This window comes from Theropithecus gelada, chromosome 18 (genome assembly GCF_003255815.1).
Source record: "Theropithecus gelada isolate Dixy chromosome 18, Tgel_1.0, whole genome shotgun sequence".
Lineage (NCBI taxonomy): Eukaryota > Metazoa > Chordata > Mammalia > Primates > Cercopithecidae > Theropithecus > Theropithecus gelada.
The window spans coordinates 56,389,477-56,407,713 of NC_037686.1; the positions used below are offsets into that span (position 1 = coordinate 56,389,477).

The window sequence follows — 18,237 nt, forward strand, 5'->3', positions numbered from 1 at the left end:
TAAGAAAGGCATACCTATAGACTCTAATGTGATTAGAGAAAAACCGAAGTCATTGTATGACAAAGCAAGAGGAAGGTGCAGGATCTAAAGTTGGAGAATTTAATGCCAGTAAAGGATGGTTTGATTATTTTAGGAAAAGATTTGGCTTAAAAAATGTCAAGATAACATTTTTTTTTATGACCAAGAGGCAGCAAATTCCCAGATGCCATTAAGAAAATAATTGAGGAGAAAGGATACCTATTTGACCATGTTTTTCAAGCAGATCAAAGTGCCCTATTCTGGAGGAAAAAAAGGCCACAAATGACATGTATTAGTAAGAAAGAGAAGCAGGCATCAGGACTTAAGGCAGGAAAGGATAAGCTAATGCTACTGTGTTGTACAAATACAGTTGTGTTATATAATCAAAATTGTCTTTATTGATAGCACTAATCTCCAACCCTTGAAGGGAAAAGATAAATACCAGCTGCCAGTCTTTCGGTTGCATGAATATGAGAATATGAGAGTCCTTTTTCTGGATTGACTAATCAATGGTTTGTCCCTGAAATCAGGAAGTGCTTTGCCAGAAAGGGACTGACTTTTACAACTCTTTTGCTATTGAACAATGCCCCTGGTCACCCAGAACCCCATTAGTTCAACATCGAAGACATCGAAGTTTTCTCCTTGCCACGAAACACAGTATCTCTAATTCAGCCTCTAAATCAGAGGGCCATAAGGACCCCTGCTTACACACAGTACTCTATGGAAAGTATTGCCAACACTATAGAAGAGAACCCCAGTAGAAAGAACACCATGGAAATCTGGAAGGATTATACCACTGAAGGTGACATCATTGTTATAGAAAAAGCCATGACAGCTGTCAGGCCTGAAACAGTAAATTCCTGCTGGAGAAAACTGCATCCAGATGTTGTGCATGACTTCAAAGGATTTATGACAGAACTGATCAAGGAAACTATGAAAAAGATTGTGGATGTGGCACACACACACACACACACACACAAAGGTAGGGGATGAAGGATTTCAAGATCTGGATCTTGGGGAAATTCAAGAGCAAATAGATTCCACACCACAGGAATTAACAGAAGACCATTTTATGGAGATGAGTACTTCTGAACCAGCTCCAGATGGTGAGAAAGAAGACATAAAAGAAGCAGTGCCAGAAAACAAATTGACATTAGACAATCTGACAGAGCAGTTCTGATTACTCAAGGCTGCTTTTAAATTCTGTTTTGACATGGACCCTTTGACGACACAGGCATTGAAGCTAAAGCAAATTGTGGAAGCAGGATTGGTACCATGTGGAAACATCTTTAATGAAATGAAAAAGAAAAAAAGTCAGAAATGATGATGTATTTCTATAAAGTTACACCAAGTCTATGCATCTGCTGCCTCCCATTCCACCTTCTCCACCTCTTCTGCCTCTGCCACTCTTGAAACAGCCAGGCCAACCACTCCTCTTTCTCCTCCGCCTCAGCCCACTCAATGTGAAGATGATGGGGATGGACTTTACTGATGATCCACTTCCACTTAATGAATAGTAAATATGTTTTCTCTTTTTTTATCTTCTTAATAATTACCTTTTCTCTAGCTTACTTTATTATAAGAATATGGTATGTAATACATATAACATACAAAATGTGAGTTAATAGACTATGTTATCGGTAAGTTTTCTGGTCAACAGTACGCTATCAGTCGTTAAGTTTTTGTGGAGTGAAAAATTATACGTTGTCTTTGGTTGTAAACTAGGGGTGACTTTTTTGCCCTCTTTATGCTTCCTTTGTTTTCTACAAGTTTTGTATATTATGAACATGTATTCTTGTAATCAAGGACAAACATTTAATAGCTTTATTAAAATATTATTGTGAAGGGTAAAAAAAGTACATATATACACAAGCTGGGCATGGTTATACATGCATGTAGTCCCAGCTACTCAGGAGGCTGAGGTGGAAGGATTGCTGGAAGCCAGGTGCCCAAATCCAGAATCTAGCCTGGACAACATAGTGAGACCCTATCTCTAAAAAGAAAATTATAAAAATAAAAAATTATACCTGGATTTTCAACTGTGAGGGGTGTTGGCATCGCTACCCCTGTGTTGTTCAGGGGTCAACTGAAGTTTAGTTTTGTCTGCTTTTGTACTTTATATAAAAAGAATCTCACAGTATGCATTCTTTTAGATTTGGCTTCTTTTGTTCAATATTGTTTGAGATATTTTTCTGGTTTTTGTTTTTTTTTTTTGCCTGTAGCTTTAGTTCATTCATTGTCATTGCTGTGTAGGATTTCATTGTGTGAACATATCATTATTTACATGTCATGCTGTTAATGTACATCAGTATTTGGCTATTATGAATGTTGCTATGGGCACATGTCTCTTGGTGCCCATGAGCACACATTTATATTGGGTAAATATCTGGGGTGAAATTATTAGGTCATGGGGTGTATCTGTATATATCCAACTTTGGGTATATATAGCTCTCCAACTTTGAAAGTGTTTTTTGATTAATAAAAGCTTTTAAATTTTGTGTTGTCCAGTTTACTAATTTTTACTATTATTGTAAATGCTTTTTTGTGTTTCAATGAGCTCTGTGATCCATTTAGAATGGAAATCTGTATATGGTGTGACGTAGTAGTTAAGATTCCTTTCTCCCCCATGTGATTATCCAAGGAACTCAACATAATTTATTGAAGAGACCATTCTTTCTCCACTGCTCTGCAACAAACTTGAAAAAAATCAAGGTGCATACATGCATCAGTATTTTTCTGGGCTTCTGTTCTGATCTATCCTTTGCCAAAAGCCATGCTGACAATTAATAATAAATCTTGCTATCTGACAGAGCAGGTATTACCTCTTCCTCCTCCTTTTTCGACAGTGTCATGGCTGTTGTTAGCCCTTGGCTATTTCATATAAATTTGGAATCAGATGGCCAATTTTTTGAAAAATGAACGTCCTGAGATTTTGATTGAGATTGCAGTGATTAATTTTGAGAAAACTGACATCCTTAAAATATTGAGTCTTTCAAATTATAAATAAAATGTACCCCTCCATTTACTCAGTCTTCTTAATTTCTCTAAGTTATGTTTAATCTTTTTCTATATGTAGTCTTAAACATCTTTCACATTTACTAGTTATGTGATGGTTTTTCATTATTTAAAAAAATGGACATAAAATTGTATGTATTTATTACATACAAGATGTTTTGAAGTATAGAACATGGCATAATGACCAAATCTAGCTAATTAACACAGTATTACCTCACATAGCTTATTATTATTATTATTTTTGAGATGCAGTCTGGCTCTGTTGCCCAGGTTGGAGTGCAGTGGTGCGATCTTGGCTCACTGCAACCTCCGCCTCCTTGGTTCATGCCATTCTCCTGCCTCAGCCTCCCGAGTAGCTGGGATTACAGGTGCCTGCCACCAAGCCAGCTAATATATTGTATTTTCAGTAGAGATGGAGTTTCACTATGTTGGTCAGACTGGTCTCTAACTCCTGACCTCAGGGGATCTGCCTGCCTCGGCCTCCCAAAGTGCTGGATTACAGGTGTGAGCCACCATGCCCAGCCTCACATAGCTTTTTTATACTCTTTTACATTATATATATTCAAAACGTTTCTAACTGTATGTTGCTAGTATATTAAAAACACATGAGTTTTTATATCGACCTTGTATTCAGCAATCTTGCTAAACTCACTTTTTAATTCTCATAACATTTGCCTTAATTCCTCTGCGAATGATTCTATTTTTCTTTTTAAATTATCTTACCTTTCAAATAATTATCTAATTAATCAGTTAATCAATTGCTTTGTTGCACTTGCCAGGGTCTCTGGTTCAATTCTGAGTGGAAGCAGTGACGGTGAGCATACTTGTTTTGTTTTTCATCACGAAGAGAAAACTGATTCTCTCTCTCCTTTGTCTCTCTCCCCGTCCTTTGTTTCTATTAACTATTGAACGACATGTAAGATGATCATACTACTTGCTCATTATGTAAAGATGACAGTTTTTCCCATTTAACATATTAATTCTAAAGAGTCCCAATCTAAACCCCAAAAGTGTTTTTCATAGGTCTTGATAAACTAATTAAAAATTTTATCTAAAGAGAATATATGCAAGGTTGCAAATAAATTTTTAGACAGCAAAAATAATGAGGGCTTGGGCTAGATATCGAAACACTTTTGTCATAGGTTTGGCACCCTAGCAGCAGAGCCAAAGACAGGGACTTTTCAGGTAATTTTGGGGGGGAGTGTGATGGGGAGGGTGCTTGTTTTAGAGAAGCAGAACAAGGCAAGGGGAAATGTTAATTAATCATGTGATTTCTGCTAAAGACTAGCTTCAGTCTAATCTTGTGGGGGAGGTCTGGAGGAGAAGTGGCACTATAAGTTAGTCTTACCCAGGTGGCTGTCTTCTTTTTTTTTTTTTTTTTGAGGTGGAGTTTCACTCTTGTTGCTCAGGCTGGAGTGCAATGGCCTGATCTCAGCTCACTCCAATCTCCACCTCCTGGGTTCAAGTGATTCTCTTGCCTCAATCTCCTGAGTAACAGGGGTTACAGACATGTGCCACCACGCTCGGCTAATTTTTGTACTTTTAGTAGAGACAGGATTTCACCATGTTGGTCAGGCTGGTCTCGAACTCTTGACCTTAGGTGATCCACCTTCCTTGGCCTCCTTAAGTGCGGGAATTACAGGCCTGAGCCACCGCGCCCAGCCAGGGGCTGTCTTTTTATGACCTTATGCCAGTGAGTCATGCCTGAAGTGTGCCCTGGTGAGGGGGATGCGGTGGTACCTGGCTTCCCAGGTAGGTAGCTCTCCTTTAGCCAAGAGAAGGGCATCTGTGAATTAAAAGGCAAAACAGCAACTGGGTAACAGGCGTGCTGGTAGGTTAAGGAAATCTGGTGGGAACATCAGCAGCATCCACTATGAGATTATATGCTTGGAGAAGAAAAATACTACAAGTCAGTGTCAGTAATAGACACACACAGGTTGGAACAAAACTGTGAGCTATGGAACAGGGTTGGGAACCTATCAATACTCTGCTTCAGGGGATAACTATTTCTTCTCCTCACTTGTCAGTACAAAAATCATTTTTTAAATGGTTCTTGATCATCAACATATATTCTACCTCTGGGGCAGTTTTGATCCTAGAAAGGAGAGACGGATAAAACAGAACAGGGAGGAGTCCTATGATAAGAGGTTGGGAAGGCATTGAAAATTAGGTTTAGAGAGGATAAGGATGAGAATCTGTCACCAGATGGAGGTACTTGAGTGTTAAACAAGAGCGATTCCTGGTGTGAGTGGGCTACTATAAGAGAGGGAAGGTGAAGGTCTGAGAATGAGAGGCGCTGGCAACAGGAATGGTGAAGGCGTACAGGGTGGCAGTAGCAGCTGGGGTGGACAGGAAGACCATACGCAGAGTCCTGGAGGGGCCCGTGGTTGGGAACAGAGCAGCACGGCACGATGGCCTAAGTTTCCAAAGGGGAACATGGGAGGTGACTGAAGGAAGAAAGACTTGGAAGAAGAGGGAGTGCGAGGGAGAACAGGAATGGTGACTTTGCTTTCCCAAGATATGAGTGGCCGTTCCCAGAAAAGACTACGGGATGTAGTAGTCCTCAGGAAAAGCCAGGTTTCCTGCTGAAAGCAGGTGGTAGAAAAACAGCTTTAGCAAAAAGCAGAAGGTCTGTGGAAATGGCTGGGCAATAGAACAGGAAGTCTAGGGGCCACAGAGAAAGAAATGAGGAGATATAAACTGATAGGGATATTAAAACATAAAGCATTATGGCTGACTCAGAGATTTTATGCCATTTTAAAAAAATGAACATTTCTATTTCACTGGCATCCTGGGTTAACTAAGTGTTAATTCTTTCTCAACCTTACTCAATTTGCAAGATTCTCAGTGCCCATTAAAAAGCAAATCAATTAATTGTGGCTTTGAGTTTGCTTAAAGAGTAGCAATTAAAATAGTTTGAAAAAAGTAAATTGTGAGTATGGAGATTGGAACACACATGACCCGTATGCCCTTCGAGCCTGCGTATCTAGGAGGTGTTCTAGGCAGAAGGAAGAGCTAAGACGCCCTTCTAGGAGCTGCTGCCCAGCAGCGATGGCAAATCTCCAAGCCCTTTACTGAAGATTAAAGCTGAGACTAATCCAAGCACAGTTTCTTTTAATGAACTGGTAGGGCCAGTAGAAATGCTGCAGGGTTGGCAGGAAAAACTGGAATCTGGGGATGTAATTTCCTGTTGAGGTTTTTTTGGTAGTGTTGTTTTCCTGAAATCAGTGAGGGTATTGAGGGCTTATGAATTATTAGCGTTAGAGACAGTAGCTGGTACATAATAGACTTGATAAATGTTTATTGAATGAATTAAAATGAGATATTTTATAATTAATGGATGGAATAATTGAGAATAAGAATAGGTGTGTGTGCGTGTGTGTGCGCGTGTGCGTGAACTCTTGCTTGTATGTGGCTGCCTACCCAAAATTTTCTTGTTCCTTTTTCTTATTCTTTTCTAGCAAGATAGTTTTCTTTCATTTTCTTCTTGGCATCTGGCACTCCTAAACAATACAACTGCAAAAATAACTCTGTTACAGAGAATGACTTGTGAGGACACAGCTCTGTCCATCGTGGTAAGTAAAGTATGCGTTTAATGTATGTCTTCATCAGGCTATATACCTTTGGTTCCCAGCGTTGGTTGTACGCTGTAATCACCTGGGGTGATAAAAATTCTGATGTCTGGTTTCCACCCGAGAGATGCTGACTCAGTTCGTCTGGGGTGGGGCTTGAGCATAGATTTTTTTTAAAGTTCCAAGGAGATTTTAAGGTGCACTCAAGGTGGAAAACCACTGCTGAAGCAGATGTGGAGAACTATAAATTAAGAATCCCAGCTACTTAATTGACATATGCTTCCTAGTTCCTTGCCCAGCCACCACTGTCTCTCCAAAAACTCGAGGTAAGTTCTTATTTTGGCTCCAATTTAAGACCTCTGTATTTTGAGAACAATGATGTTTGTTGTTTGAAAGGATTACTTGTATTGTGCATGGACTCTCTGGAGGTAGTTTTATTTCATTCAGTTCCTACATGGCCATGACAATGTATCATCTTTGACAGTAAATGAATCCATTTTCTTTATTAGTTAACCTGTAAAGAATCCCTGCAGGGAAACCCGAGGTTGAAATGGAAGCTTTGATATGGATGTGGGATGCCTTAGCAGGGATGGGCCCTTGAGGGCAAAAGGCCCCAAAGTATGTGGGCTTTAAAAAACTTTAGTTTTCATTAATCTTATTTTTGTTTTAGGATTTCTCCTAAAGCCTTTACTTCCTAGTTATAAAGTAGCTGATAATAAAGCAAACATTTATTAAAAACAGTTCTACCTATTTATTTTTGGCAAACATTAATTGCTCTTTAAAAATTATTTTTGTGAAATGACAAAAGTAATGCAAGCTCATGTACAAGCCTAAAACAATACAGAACAGTGTAAAACAAGAAAACCCTTTCATCTCCACCTAATAATTCATGACCAGAGATTGTGGTTTCTGCTTCAGAAAAATCAGCCCAGAGTCAAGTTTTTATGCAGTTAGGGAAAGGGGTTTAAGAGATTTAATCAATCCTGTCCCTCTCTGGGCTGAATTTTGAATCCATTGAGAAATAGTATCAGATAAGGATTCAAGTCTTGGCTTTATTATTGCTAAGTTTGGATCAGAGAGCGCTGCTTGAACTTGAGGGCCGTGGAGATTCTTGTGCCTACCCCCCTGCCTTATCATGGGCCCCACATCTGGACAAACTGGTGTTGCCTGGACAAGGGCTGGGTCTACCTGGGGAAGCTTTCGTGAAGAGGAGGTTGTGGGGAGGCAGAGGCAGGCAGGTTCAGACAGAGAACAAGAGAATAAAGTCATTAACACATGAACCCTGCCCCCCGGGGTAATGAGAACTGAGCACCACCAGAGGATGGAAGACTGCAGTGGATCAATGGATGTCTCCTGGCAAGAGAAGGCCAAGAGAGGATCTGAGAAGCAGGCAGCAGCGACCTTTCACCAAGAGAGTGGAAATCCCTGTATTCTGTATCAATGCAAGAAGAGGAATGGAAGCAGGAAGGGTTCCCCTGACACAGAGTAATTCAAATGTTCAGTTTTGATTGTTGTTCTTGCTGTTCTAGATATCGCTAAATCATCATCATGGATTCACTGGGCGCCATCAGCACTCGATTTGGGTTTGATCTTTTCAAAGAGCTGAAGAAAACAAATGATGGCAACATCTTCTTTTCCCCTGTGGGCCTCTTGACTGCCATTGGCATGCTCCTCCTGGGGACCCGAGGAGCCACCGCTTCCCAGTTGGAGGAGGTTGGGCGCAGTCGGGGGGCTTCCCTGTTTTCCACGCACAAATTCATTCTGGGGGTTGTTCAGCCCTCTTGCATTATCTTAAAAATATGCTCATGGTGGACCAGGAAACAAAGACTTTCAAGACGGGGAGCAATTTCAGGTCTATCAGGAAAGCCCTCTTCCCTTTCCAAATACCGTCTCCCCACCTGCTCCCAGAAACTTGAATTGTTTTGAGTAGGGACTGGTTGAGTGACTTCGTCTAAAGCCATTGCACTCATAATTAAGACAGAGCATGAAAAGCACTTATGGAAAAAGTGACATAATCCCCACAAGGGTAAAAATGACACATCCAAGATGAACACAGGAACACATAAGCCAATACAAGCTCCTTAGAAAAAAACCAGAGGTATTTTTAGTAGAGACGGGGTTTCACCATGTTGGCCAGGCTAGTTTCGAACTCCTGACCTCAGGTGATCTACACGCCTTGGCCTCCCAAAGTGCTGGGATTACAGGCATGAGCTTAGCTGGGTGTGGTGGCAGGTGCTTATAATCCCAGCTGCTCGGGAGGCTGAGGCAGAAGAATCACTTGAACCCAGGGGACAGAGGTTTCAGTGAGCCAAGATCATGCCATTTCACTCCAGCCTGGGCAAAAGTGTGAAACTCCGTCACAAAAAAAAAAAAAAAAAAAAAAAGAAAGAAAGAAAGAAAGAAAATCAGAGGTAAACACAGACCTTTTCATGATTTTGCAAGGAGAGAAGGACACCTCATATACCACCGAGGTTTCTTTCACAAGCGTCCACTCTCCCCCGACTGATTCTGTGTGAGGTTTTCTCTTCTCTGAGCACCACAGTAATATTTTCTATCTCTTCTAGGTATTTCACTCTGAAAAAGGCACGAAGAGCTCAAGAACAAAGGCTGAAGACAACGAGGTGGTGAGAATAAAGGCTGAAGGAAAAGAGGTGGGGAGATGTGTTTTACAGACTTCAATAGAGTTGCATTTTAGGTGTGGGCTCTCTGGGGAAAAGGGCTGAGACAAGCATGAAAACAATATTATTTCTTTATTATTAACCAATAATAATCATGGTAGACAAATAATGTTGTAAGGATTATACAGTAGTAATAACCCCTTAGTATTGAGAAGAGACCTTAGGTGTAATGGACAACACCGCTATGATAGAACTGGTAAGGCTAATAGACTGAAAAGTTCCCATAGCAGAGTGGATGGGTTTTGGAGTTAAACAGACTGAGGTTCAAGTCCTGGCTCAGTCACTTAAGAGCGAGGCTACTTTGGGCAAGTTATTTATCTTCTTTCAGCCTCTGTAAAGTGTCCAGTAGGGGCATCTGGTAACTGAGCCAGCGGTGGTGGCAGTAGTAGCAGTAGGTGATATTATTACTAAACTCCACTCATATTTTTAACCCCGTGCTGATATTGTATTTAAAAAGTTAGTACAGGCCCAGTGACTTCCTGAGGTCTTTTCCAGCTCCAGTGTTCCTGTATTCCCCACCCAAAGGAGAGTCTACTCAAACACAGGAGAGGAATAAGCCCATTAGGTCAGGGCTAGGATCAGATGTTAGCAGGCTCAGGAAAGGCACAGCTGCTCTGACAGTAGTCATAGTGCAATTCCAGACCCTCCTAAAACCATGGCTCAGATCACCCAGCAATATGGGCTGCTCATTTCACAACCCCAAAAGGCTAGGTCATGTGGGTGGCTCAGTTGCACCTGTAGAGAGTCAGGCTTCCTTTCAGGGTTTGTGCAACCAAGTTGGGTCACATGGCCACTGCAATGTCCCCTCAATTGAGGAGTGCAGTTGTCTTCAGAGCACATTCTTTCTCAGCCATGATAGCCCATGTAGAACCTTTGTGCAAGTTAGAAAACAGCTCATTCTTTGGGATAGCTGCCCTACTCCTATGTAAAGGGCTGGATGACTTGGGTGGGAACTGAATTTCAGCTTTGTGTAAGGCACAGCTTACATATACACGCTGTCTAGCAGCTTTGCCCATTCCCCAAAATTTTCCTGGGAGCCACAGAGGTATGAAGAGAATAGACTGAAAGGATATTAGGACTGGAATACATCTTAAAGGTCCTCTACTCCAATCTCCTCATTTAATAATTTGTCCAGAGACTGGCTTACCAGGTACGTATTTGATTATTACGTAAATTCAGAGTATTCTCAATTTTGCTTTTAAAAAATGCTGGTAAAATCTCAAGACATATATACAAAAGGTATACGGAAAAATGCAATAAACACCCTTTAACTCCTCTTTTCAGTGTATGAAATAAACTATTATCAAATCGCTGATGCCCCTTAGGCTGATGTATAATACCTTCCTTGAGCACACCCCCATCCTCTCCTGAGAGAGGAAGTCCCACTATTGTGCATTAGGTGTTCATGATTCTCACATATTTATTATTTCATTACATACCATATATTTTTGTCATTATTCTTTGGAACTTGGTTATTTTGGGCTTAGCATTATGTTTGTAAGATTCATCTATTTTAAGTGGATACTTATAGCCCTATTTGATTCATTTTTATAGCTATTTCCTCATTTATTCTGTTGATGGGGACTTCCTTCCTTCCTTCCTTCCTTCCTTCCTTCCTTCCTTCCTTCCTTCCTTCCTTCCTTCCTTCCTTCCTTCCTTCCTTCCTTCATTCTACAAACAATGCAAAAATGACCCTTCTAATACAAGCCTCCTAATTTGCCTGGGTGAGAGTTTATCTAGTTCCCAACTATCCAGCATGGTAGCCACTCAAGTGGCTATTGAACACTTGAAATAGATCTAGTTTGAATTGAGATGTGCTACAGGTGTAAAATGCGTATTGTATTTCAAGAACTTAGTATGAGAAAAGAATACAAAATATTAATTGTAATATATTATTTTTGCTGAAATATATATTATATATAAATATATAATTAATATTGATTGTATTGACATGTTGAAATAATGGCATTCCAGATATGTTGTTAAGGTAACATAGAACATGAAACCTTCAACCAGAAAGCTGATGGGTCCTACACAAAATATCCAGAAAACATTCTTTTTCCCCTGGAGACAAGGATAAATCTCACTTCAGCCCGATGTGGAGTGACTCATACCATTAGGAGTCACTCTTCTTATTCACTCTGGAAAAAAATTTCCAAACTTCAATAGATAAGAATTGTCCAGGGAAATCATTTACTTTCCTTGATGCTTAGAATCTTGTGAGGAGCTTAAAACAAGCTTATTTAACATTTAGTGAGCACTTTTATTTGAGACCAAAAAAACCCACAACTTGGGTTATAAAAGCAAGATCTGTGATGTTGGGCTGGCAGAGAAGGCTTCTCTCTGGAGCTCAGATTGGTCATAACTTACATTATCATATGACTTGTGTAAAGGCCACCTGGTATCCAGGGGCCACATCAAACACAGAGATCACCCTTGAGGCTGACAAACTGGGGGAGAGACCCAGCAGCCGCATCCTCTTAGGGGAGAATCTAGGCTTGCTTTTGCCAAGATAACCTGTTGAGATTTTGTTTTAATTTTCAAGATTGAGAAGACAGAAGCAATACATCAACAATTCCAAAAGTTTTTGACTGAAATAAGCAAACTCACTAATGATTATGAACTGAACATAGCCAACAGGCTGTTTGGAGAAAAAACATACCTCTTCCTTCAAGTAAGTTTGCTGTGCTTACCGTATCTGTGAGTGGTATTCTGAAATGGCCAAGGGGCTCTAGTAGGACTGTGGGTCCTGAAGTCGGGCTGCCTGGCTCTGGTCACATCCCTGCAGCGCTTTTCCATCCTGATCTACAGATATTCAGAACTGCAGGGAGCTTCTTTATAGTCCTGGCAATCTGAGCCTGATTTTTGCCTCATCCCCAGATAAGCTGCATAAAAATGTGCATGCAGGTACTCAATGTGAGATGCCCAGGACCTTACAATTTCTCTTACTGTATTACTCATCCCAATGTATACATAAATTTATTTAGAGGTGTTGGCAATTGATAAATTGACTTTTTAACCTCTTTTTATTCCTTCCTTGTTTCTCCTAAAGAAATACTTAGATTATGTTGAAAAATATTATCATGCATCTCTGGAACCTGTTGATTTTGTAAACGCAGCAGATGAAAGTCGAAAGAAGATTAATTCCTGGGTTGAAAGCAAAACAAATGGTAGAGTATGGGTGGGTCATTCATTGCAAAAAAACCAGAAACAAACAAACAAACAGACATAAAACACTTCTTGACAATCTGCTGTGAGTGAAGCCCTGGACTTGTCACTGCGTGAGGTGCCATATAATGCACAAGCTTTGGGAAGGGACGTGAGACAGGTTTTGCAGGGTTGGAAGGGCAAGCCTGGGCCTAGGAGGTAGGGAGGGCACTGCAGATGGTGGAACAATTTCAGCAAATGTGGAGAGGCCAAGGGGAGCCAGCGGGGGACTGCATGAAGCCAAATGCATGGAAACGCTTGCTGGAGAACTGTTTACACATAGCCATGGATCACAATATCTTGGGGGTCCCGAAAATGGGATGATGCCTGTCTTGGGTTTACATTCTTTCCTTTATATCGGAGCCTTTCTTCCTGAGTTTTTCTCTGTCTGTGTTAAGTGAGAAACACGCAGCTCTCCCATCAAGACTTGTTCCCATCCACAGCTGGGGCCACCTGGTCTTCGTCTTCACTTAAGCATTGTGCAGGGATAATGACAAACGACAGCCCCCCCCACAGCAGAGGATTTGACAAGTTTCTTATCCCATTCTTCCTTTCTCATCCCCTAGTATGAGAAATCCACAGAGAAATGTTAATGTGGAAATTCACCTTGGGGAGCAATAGCTGATACTTTAGTGTTAGAGTTTCAGATTCCATTTTTATACCAATTATCAGAGACACCTTTGTTACTTAGAATGTGTTTTTTTCCCCCTCATCCTTGGCCTGAAGAAAGGAAATAAGAAAAGCAGAAAAAATAGGATCTTTCAAAAAGTTGGTTGAACAGTATTTTTTAGAATTTATTGTGGGATGGGCTGAACTCAGACAAAAATATCAACTCCTTCTCCAATGTAATAAGTAATCCCTCAATCTCAGGCGGTAACTATATTAAATGGTAAACATAATAGCTAACACAGAGTGCTTATTATGTGTGTGAGATGGTGTTCCAAGAGCTTTACATGTGTTGAATCATTTGCTCCTTTCAACAACCCTATGAGGCAGATTTTATTCCTATTTTACAGATGTGGAAACTGAGGCACAGAGAGTTTAAATAACTTGCCCAAGATTCCTCAGCCGATAAGAGGCAAACTGGATGCTAACAGAGGCATCTGACCCCAGAGTCCGGACTCTTAACCATGAACCTCAATTTATCCAGTGGGATAAATAGGCGATGGGCAAAATGAGAACCTCCTTGCCGATTCTGCCAGCGAACCCTTTGTCAGCAAGGCCCTCAGGTGCTGACCTGGCTGGTTTTTAATGATCAGTCAAGTCCATCTGCATCATATGTGTCATGCATATTACTTGTCATTTGGAAGATGGGCCAACCTTTTTCTGTTTCTTCATTTACAGAAACAATCAAGGACTTGTTCCCAGATGGCTCTATTAGTAGCTCTACCAAGCTGGTGCTGGTGAACACAGTTTATTTTAAAGGGCAATGGGACAGGGAGTTTAAGAAAGAAAATACTAAGGAAGAGAAATTTTGGATGAATAAGGTATGCTCCTTAATTTTTTTGTGTCATGTGCTTACACATGGAATATACAATCTAAAGTCACGGCTAGGTGCGGTGGCTGACGCCTGTAATTCCAGCACTTTGGGAGGCCAAGGTGGGTGGATCACGAGGTCAAGGGATTGAGACTATCCTTGCCAACATGGTGAAACTCCGTATCTACTAAAAATAAAAAAATTAGCTGGGTGTGGTGGTGCGCTCCGGTAGTTTCAGCTACTTGAGAGGCTGAGGCAGGACAATCGCTTGAACCCGGGAGGCGGAGTTTGCAGTGAGCCAAGATCGCACCACTGCACTCCAGCCTGGTAACAGAGTGAGACTCCATCCCTCACCCCGCTAAAAAAGTCTAAAGTCATATTTGAGCAAATGCATACTGGTAGATAGTAAATGCTCATTCTGAGACTCTGATATTGGGCTTTATTTTAGATTGAGTTAATTATTTTGATGAACTAACTTGGTTGCCTTAAAGCCTTTGGTCTTATGTCCTTTGATATTGTGTGCTCTGTTAATTTGTTGCAGAGCACAAGTAAATCTGTGCAGATGATGACACAGAGCCATTCCTTTAGCTTCACTTTCCTGGAGGACTTGCAGGCCAAAATTCTAGGGATTCCATATAAAAACAATGACCTAAGCATGTTTGTGCTTCTGCCCAACGACATCGATGGTCTGGAGAAGGTAAACGCTTACTTACATCTCCTTACTCTTGCTTTCATTTCCTGAGGTTTTCTGTCTCAGGGCTTCTGAGTAGGAGCTGGTGGCCAGCAGTGTCAAACAGAAAGTGTTTCTCACTCTCCAACAGCTATAGATGGATGTCTACTGGGGAGCATTAAATAGTACGAGTCAGGTTTATTGAGAAAAACCAATCCAAGAATGTTTGGGATGAACTGAAATGAATAAGATTATATGGGAGTCATAAAGATCATCCACCATTCTGAGAAATGGTTGATATCTACAGACCCCTTTCCTGGAAAAAAAAATTCACATATGCGTATAAACAACCAATTCTGCGCACTGTACAGTAGGCTCTTGGAGCTTTTGAATTTCTTTCTTACACTCTTAGTCTTGGAGCATTTGAATTTCTTTCTTACACCCTTACACCATTGATTTACTCTCACCCATTTTGCGGTTAAAAAATTATGTGGCTAGTGTCCTGTATTTTGAAAATCAGGAGAGCTTTGTTTCAAATCCCTGCTTCTCTAGTGGCTTTCTGACCCTTGAAGCTTCTTAACTTCCTTGAACTTCAATACTTTCTCATCTCTAAAGAGGGCTCCATGGTGCTTAATGTGTAGCAGTGTTGGAATGATTATAGAATTGTAGACTAGAAGGGGTCTAAGACATAGAAAGCACTCGACAAATGATAACTGCTATCTTCTTATACTATCAGATGCTGTGCTACTTCTGTGAAATATTGCTAGTAGCATTTTAAGTTGGAAAATATTTTGGGACAGCAAAATGGCAGTATGTCTCAGAGCTGTAAGAGTATTTATATTCTGATTCAAAAACCCCAGTTGTGGGAATTACCCTAAAGAAATAATGCAGAAGAAAAAAATTGCCTTTCTGGGTCAACTCAGTTATTTCGGTATTAAATACACTGGAATGCCTGGTTTGAAATTCATCATAATTATTATTTTCGTATCCTTAGTAACTATCAAATCTATCACAATGCCTGATACAGACTAAATGTTTGTAAAGTGAATGAATAACTAAATATTGGGAAAAATTTATCAACTTCATAAGAATATTATCTAGCTGTTTGAAGATAGGAGAGATATGTAATATTGTGAAAAAGTTTACTTTTTATCAAATAAAATGGACATTCACTGTGATTGCAACTATGTAAATATATATGCATTCAAAGACTAGGGGAGGTAGTTAAAATGAAATATATACTAGGTTGATAAAAGAAGAAATGACTTATTTTTAATCTTTAAAAACGTATTCAATGCTATGGTATTTCCACATACAAACAGATAATTTACATAGAGAAATATAAGACGACCACCTGCAGTATAAAGACAATAATCTAGTGAAATAAAATTTCCACTTTTAATATTACTAAAATTAATAACTTCTGACTGACACAAATCAGTGTTACACTGTTTTAGATTTTTATTGATAATCATACCATTCTACTGTTCTTTTTTTGAAAATAGATAATAGATAAAATAAGTCCTGAGAAATTGGTAGAGTGGACTAGTCCAGGGCATATGGAAGAAAGAAGGGTGAATCTGCACTTGCCCCGGTTTGAGGTGGAGGACAGTTACGACCTTGAGGCGGTCCTGGCTGCCATGGGGATAGGCGATGCCTTCAGTGAGCACAAAGCTGACTACTCGGGAATGTCCTCACTCTCCGGGTTGCACGCCCAGAAGTTCCTGCACAGTTCCTTTGTGGCGGTAACTGAAGAAGGCACCGAGGCTGCAGCTGCCACCGGCATAGGCTTTACTGTCACATCCGCCCCAGGTCATGAAAATGTTCACTGCAATCATCCCTTCCTGTTCTTCATCAGGCACAATGAATCCAACAGCATCCTCTTCTTTGGCAGATTTTCTTCTCCTTAAGATGATCGTTGCCATGGCATTGCTGCTTTTAGCAAAAAACAACCACCAGTGTTATTCATATGATTATGAAAATCGTCCATTCTTTTAAATGTTGTCTCACTTGCATTTCCAGTCTTGGCCACCAAATCAATGATTTAATGACCCCAATAGTGTACGTGTTTGTAACCATCCTTGAAAGTGAAATGTCCTTTTCTTTGTGCCATGCATAAGGTGAGTCAAACCAAACCTCATTGATAATCTCCCCTTGGTTTCTTTTGAAAGGAAATCGGTATCTTGTAGTTTTGTGCACTAAAGGAGACAAAGTCTCTCCAGTAACGAGTATGAACTAGTAATTTTGGGGAGGTCTCTCTAATTCTAGTATTTTGACATGTTATAATACACAAGTAAAATAAAACAATAGTTTACTCAGCTCATGTTATTATTCTCCAACAGATATTGTGCCAAATTGCACATAGGAAAGAAAATTTAGGAATACAGTAGCAAAACATAAATTAAAACTCAAATGCCGGGACAACGTAAAACAATATACCAGATGGAGAGGATGCCCGTATTTTCATCTTCCATTCTAACATTATCCATTGTTAGATGCATAAGCATTTTGATATTGTGTAATAAATGTGGTATTTGAGAAGATAAATGAGGTGGTTGATCAGTATTCCTCCTCTATCATCTTTTTAGACTTTATAAGGTAAATATTTGGAATAACTTTTAGAAGAGTTTCCTTTCTTTTTCTCCATTTACATTTTTCTGGTTATTTTTTGAGTGAGGTAGGAGTATTACTGAATGATATTTTCTGAAGATGCTTCATGAAAAGCTCTGAATCTATTCTTCATGCTCTTAATTATTGGCTTGTTTCACTTTTTTCCTCCAGTTTTTAACAAGGTCACATAACTGGCTTATTTTTTAACAGCTTTGTCAAACTACAATTTACATGCCATAAAATGTACACACTGTAAGTTTATAATTCATTGACTTTTAGTAAATTTCTAGAGTTATGCATCACCACAATCCAGTTGTAGAATATTTCCATGACCCTGAGAAGTTTTCTCATGCTTATTAATATTCCCAATCCTAGGCACCACTGAGTTGTTTTCTGTCTTTATAAGTTTTTCTTTCTACATCTTATGTAAATGGAATCATACTACACATAGTATTTTGTGTCTGGCATCTTGCACTCAGCATGATGTTCTTGAGGTTCATCTGTTGTAGTATATGTGTTGACACTTAATTTTTTTTATTGCCGAACAGTATTCCATTGCATGGAAAAGACCTAGTTTATTTATAGATTCACCGGTTGAGGGACGTATGGATTGTTCCTACTTCTTGGCTGTTAGGAATAATGTCGCTCTGAACATGTAAATAAAAATATTTGTGTTCACATATGTTTTTAGGAGAGAAATTGCTGGGCCATATGACAAATCAATAGCTTTGTAAGAAACTGTCAAACTGTTTTCCAATGTGACATTTTACATTCCTGCCAGCAACGTTTAAAACTAGCGTCTTCGGCCGGGCGCGGTGGCTCAAGCTTGTAATCCCAGCACTTTGGGAGGCCGAGACGGGCGGATCACGAGGTCGGGAGATCGAGACCATCCTGGCTAACACGGTGAAACCCCGTCTCTACTAAAAAATACAAAAAACTAGCCGGGCGAGGTGGCGGGCTCCTGTAGTCCCAGCTACTCCGGAGGCTGAG

General features: G+C 40.1%; 1 protein-coding gene across 4 annotated transcripts; it reads left to right on the forward strand.

The window, feature by feature from the left end:
• The first annotated feature begins 6,145 nt into the window (after positions 1 to 6,145).
• Positions 6,146 to 17,925, forward strand: SERPINB13 (serpin family B member 13). Of its 4 annotated transcripts, XM_025365358.1 has the most exons (9): positions 6,475 to 6,608; positions 6,893 to 6,931; positions 8,135 to 8,318; positions 9,170 to 9,229; positions 11,829 to 11,957; positions 12,336 to 12,453; positions 13,835 to 13,977; positions 14,509 to 14,664; positions 16,143 to 16,844. In XM_025365358.1, exons 3-9 carry the CDS (start codon positions 8,154 to 8,156, stop codon positions 16,545 to 16,547), a joined length of 1,176 nt encoding a protein of 391 aa, XP_025221143.1. In that variant the 5' UTR covers positions 6,475 to 6,608; positions 6,893 to 6,931; positions 8,135 to 8,153; the 3' UTR covers positions 16,548 to 16,844. The 4 variants fall into 4 exon arrangements, with proteins under 4 accessions (XP_025221141.1, XP_025221143.1, XP_025221142.1 ...); XM_025365356.1 differs by having other exon boundaries at positions 6,146 to 6,931; positions 9,170 to 9,256; XM_025365357.1 differs by lacking the exon at positions 6,475 to 6,608 and having other exon boundaries at positions 6,807 to 6,931; positions 16,143 to 17,925.
• Positions 17,926 to 18,237: the final 312 nt, after the last annotated feature.